Consider the following 5,000-nt stretch of genomic DNA (forward strand, 5'->3'; position numbering starts at 1 on the left):
GTGGGGAGATAACGATGAAACAGAAAGGCTGAGCTGCTGCAGGCTTCACACTGACTGCAAGAAGAGCAACTCAATTAAATCACTACCTCGTTAGCATAATATCACCTCTGTCTGTCTGTCTCTCTCTTTCTCTGTCTGCCTGTCTCTCTCTGTCTCGCTCTCTGTCTCGCTCTCTGTCTCTCTGCCTGTTGTCTCGCTCTCTCTCTCCTGCAGCGACTTGATTCAGAGTCGAACCAGTTTCTCACTGGAGTTCTTGTTAGTGGAGCGACACTACCTCACTCAGATGCTCTCTGTGTGTCCGTCTGTGTGTGTGTGTCTGTGTGTGTGTGTGTCTGTGTGTGTGTGTGTCTGTGTGTGTGTGTGTGTGTGTGTGTGTGTGTAGGTTACGGTTTGCCTGATGAGATCGTTATAGAGAAGAGGAATAAAGGAGACACGTTTGTGGAGTCGATTGGTGTTGATGTGAAAATCTCCAACCTGAAGTTTATTCAGCACGACGCCATCGAGGGAATTCTCTGTGAGTTTATTATTAAAACCTGTAGCTCCGCCTTCTACTGCACCGTGCAAAAGTATTCACCCCCTCAACTTCCCCTCTCCGCCGCGTGTAGTGTTGCAGTCTGGAACTGAAATGGACTTAACAGAGAATTTATGTCCGGAATTTACCCAAAATGATTTTTAAAATTGATGTGGGGAAAGTTTATACAGTTTTATAAAAATAAACATGTAAAAGTTGCAAAGGCATAAGTATTTGCCCCCATTACTATGAAACCCCTAAATTAGTTCTGGTCCGGCCCGAACAGTCCACACGGCCTGAACTGTATAACAGAATCACATGAAGTCACTGAGACTCAGCAGACATGTGGAAAAGATTCCCTGGTCTGAGACCAACAGTGAACACCATCCCATGGAGAAGCATGGTGGAGGCAGCATCATGCTCAGACTTCCCCTTGTCCTCCTCATGGTCTCTGACGAATCCCCTCTAACACACTCACTAAGTTTTGGAAGGATGTCTTCTTCAGGCAGAGCCGTGGTTGTCGTATTTTTTCCACAATATTATGGGATGTTTTGTGTGGATTCATGACATAAATTCCTCAAGTCCATTTAAGTTCCAGACTGTAACGTCACACACTGTGGAAGAGTTCAGCGAATACTCATGACCAGCAGCGTAATTTATTATACAAAGAGTCTGTCTGTCTGTCTAAAGGTGTGAGACAGGGGAGGTTGGAGATGGAGAACTGTGTGTTACAGTGTGAAACTACAGGCGTGATCGTCCGCACATCTGCCCAGCTCATCATGAACATGTGTGACCTTTACGGCGCCAAGGTGTGTGTGTGTGTGTGAGAGAGAGAGAGCGCGAGAGAGAGTGTGAGTGAGAGAGATGATCTCCACTGTTTTAGCACTGAGTGTGGAGATGCATCATTAACTGTGTGTGTGTGTGTGTGTGTGTGTGTGTGCAGGGAGCCGGTGTAGAGATTTATCCGGGGAGTGTGTGCAGTCTGGTGGGAAACGGTGTCCATCACTGTAAGGAGGGAGTTCTGATTAAGGTGAGTGGACGGAGTTTCTCCTGCTCTAAAATCTAAAGTCCATGAGCTTTTGTGTGTTAGGTGTGTGACATGCCACTTTAATCATTATATATACACACACACACCTCGATATATGACAGGAGGTGACTTAGGGAGGGTACATTCCAGTGCAGCATTCTGATTGGTTGAGAAGAGTACAGTAAAGGAGGGGGCGGGGTTAAAATACCTCTCTATCTGTAAATAAAATGTTATGATTAAATAAAACATGATGTTAACTGCAGCATTGGTGATTCACATAATGTTTCATGGAACTAAGTACCAACACGTGATGTTTGACACGTGACTAATACTAGACGTGTGCTGTGGGAGTGGCTAATAAACACAGCCAATAAAGCACTGCACTGATCTCGACCTGTAATTATTTCCTCCTGTTTCTCTGAATGTCATTTCACTGAATAATTTCACTTCCTCAAGCAGGTGACCCCACAGGCTCCGATGTAGTGTATCTGTCTAACGTGTGTGTGTGTGTGTGTGTGTGTGTGTGTGTGTGTGTGTGTGTGTGTAGGATTTTGCGGATGAGTTGGATGTTCCTCCTCAGATCACGATGGTGAATAATGTGATCCACAATAACGCAGGTTATGGAGTTATTCTAGTAAAGCCTGAAGACCGCACAGGTAACATACCACACACACACACACACACACACACACACACACACTGCTGTATACACACAGACACATACACACACTGCTGTATATACACACACACTCACACACTCACACTGCTCTACACACACACACACACACACACACACACACACACACACACACACACTGCTGTATACACACACACACACACACACACACACACACTGCTGTATATACACACACACACTCACACTGCTCTACACACACACACACACACACACTGCTCTATACAAACACACACACACACACACACACTGCTCTATACACTCACACTGCTCTATACACACACACACACACACACACACTGCTCTATACACACACACACACACACACACTGCTCTATACACTCACACTGCTCTATATACACACACACACACACACACTGCTCTATACACACACATACACACACACACTGCTCTATACACACACACGCACACTGCTCTATACACACACACACTGCTCTATACACACACATACACACACACACACTGCTCTATACACTCACACTGCTCTATATACACACACACACACACTGCTCTATAGACTCACACTGCTCTATATACACACACACACACACACACAGACACACACACTGCTCTATACACACACATACACACACACACACTGCTCTATAGACTCACACTGCTCTATATACACACACACACACAGACACACACACTGCTCTATACACACACATACACACACACACACACACACTGCTCTATACACTCACACTGCTCTATATATACACACACACACACACACTCACACTGCTCTATACACTCACACTGCTCTATATACACACACACACACACTCACACTGCTCTATACACTCACACTGCTCTATATATACACACACACACACACACACTGCTCTATACACACACACACACTGCTCTATACACTCACACTGTTCTATATACACACACACACTCACACTGCTCTATACACTCACACTGCTCTATATACTCACACTGCTCTATATACACACACACACACACACAATGCTCTATACACTCACACTGCTCTATATACACACACACACACACACACACACTGCTCTATACACACACACACACACACACTGCTCTATACACACACACACACTGCTCTATACACTCACACTGTTCTATATACACACACACACTCACACTGCTCTATACACTCACACTGCTCTATATACACACACACACACACACTGCTCTATACACTCACACTGCTCTATATACACACACACACACACACACACTGCTCTATACACACACACACACACACACTGCTCTATACACTCACACACACACACACACTGCTCTATATACACACACACACTCACACTGCTCTATACACTCACACTGCTCTATATACACACACACACACACACTGCTCTATACACTCACACTGCTCTATATACACACACACACACACACACACTGCTCTATACACTCACACACACACACACACACTGCTCTATACACACACACACTGCTCTATACACACACACACACACACACACTGCTCTATACAGACTCTCTCTGTGTGATTATTAGATGAAAGATGAGGTGGTTTTCGTGTCATTAATCTCACTCTTTCTTTTTCTAATCACACATCGAGTCAAAGTTTTAATGAAACTCCTCAACACTAAACACAGCAGCCGTTACACACGTAGCAATTTCTCTGTGTGTGTATTTTAGACACTAAAATAAAGTTAATATCAGTGAGTGTTAGTGAATAATATTATTATTATTATTATTATTATTATTATTATTATTATGCTACTGTGTGGTTGTAGTGGAGTCAGTGAGCTGGTCAGAGTGAAACTCTGAGTTGGATTTCGGTATATTATTCATTAAATACAATAAACAGCCATATAATTTTAGATCTAGAAATATTGCATAAAAAAAACTAAAATAAAAATAAAAGCGGAATGTGTGAATTAATTTATCATTTTGTGACGTTTTGTGTCACAAGAATCATTTCTAATAATAACTACCACTTTTACTTTATTGATGTAAAAACACTTAATAAAAATCTCCCATAAACAATCACAAAGTAAATATTAGATATTGTTGTTGTTGTATATTCTACATGGTGTATGTTTAATGTTCCACAGCTAATGTGCTAAATAGTGTTCATTTTTTATTTATTTATAAATAAGACCTTTCATAAACTCAAATTTGAAATGATGATTAATATTAAAAATAATGTGAAATAAATAAATTACTAATCTAATGCTTTTAAAAATGTTTTTGTAGCTGCTGCAAAAGCTGAAAGGGGGGAGGAGCAATCGAGAGGCATGGCCACAACAGAAGGGGGTGTGGTCGTACAGTCAGTAGGTGGGGCTGTGGAAACAGAAGGTGTGGTTAAAATAACATCAGAGGTGGAGCGAGCATGTGAAGCTCCTGTCTCAGAGGAAGAACTTCCAGCTGAAGTTCAACACAACGCCGTTCCTCTTGAAGTCACAGCAGGAAATGATGTCATCAAGCGTGAGCTCCTGGCCACGTCTGTGACAAAGCGCCGCGCTCAGAGGAGCCGTGTGCAGGACGTAGGAGCCATGAGGGCGGACGAGAACCTGCTGAGTCAGGAGATGTTTGTCTCTATCGAGGGGAATCAGTTCCGGCGTAACGGCATGGGCAGCTTCGGCACCTTCCTGTACTGAAACTACGGCTTTCACTGGGGGACAAACTCCGCCCACATCCGGCGTATTTATCCCACAAACTCTTAAAGCTCTTCTTGAAGTCCTAAAGTCCGTTACCAAGAACTCTTTATTTTATAA

At 43.1% G+C, this 5,000-nt stretch overlaps 1 protein-coding gene across 1 annotated transcript in view; it reads left to right on the forward strand.

The window, feature by feature from the left end:
• Nucleotides 1-5,000, forward strand: part of shcbp1 (SHC SH2-domain binding protein 1) — a 14,334-nt gene that overhangs the window by 8,778 nt on the left and 556 nt on the right. Inside the window, exons 10-14 of the mRNA XM_053617105.1 lie at nucleotides 383-514; nucleotides 1,202-1,320; nucleotides 1,455-1,541; nucleotides 2,086-2,194; nucleotides 4,480-5,000. The exon at nucleotides 4,480-5,000 is cut by the window's right edge and continues 556 nt beyond it. Of these exons, the coding sequence (XP_053473080.1) occupies nucleotides 383-514; nucleotides 1,202-1,320; nucleotides 1,455-1,541; nucleotides 2,086-2,194; nucleotides 4,480-4,883 (851 nt within the window). The 3' untranslated portion in view covers nucleotides 4,884-5,000. The remainder of the gene's footprint in view (nucleotides 1-382; nucleotides 515-1,201; nucleotides 1,321-1,454; nucleotides 1,542-2,085; nucleotides 2,195-4,479) is intronic.

Source organism: Ictalurus furcatus, chromosome 27 (assembly GCF_023375685.1).
Source record: "Ictalurus furcatus strain D&B chromosome 27, Billie_1.0, whole genome shotgun sequence".
Classification (NCBI taxonomy): domain Eukaryota; kingdom Metazoa; phylum Chordata; class Actinopteri; order Siluriformes; family Ictaluridae; genus Ictalurus; species Ictalurus furcatus.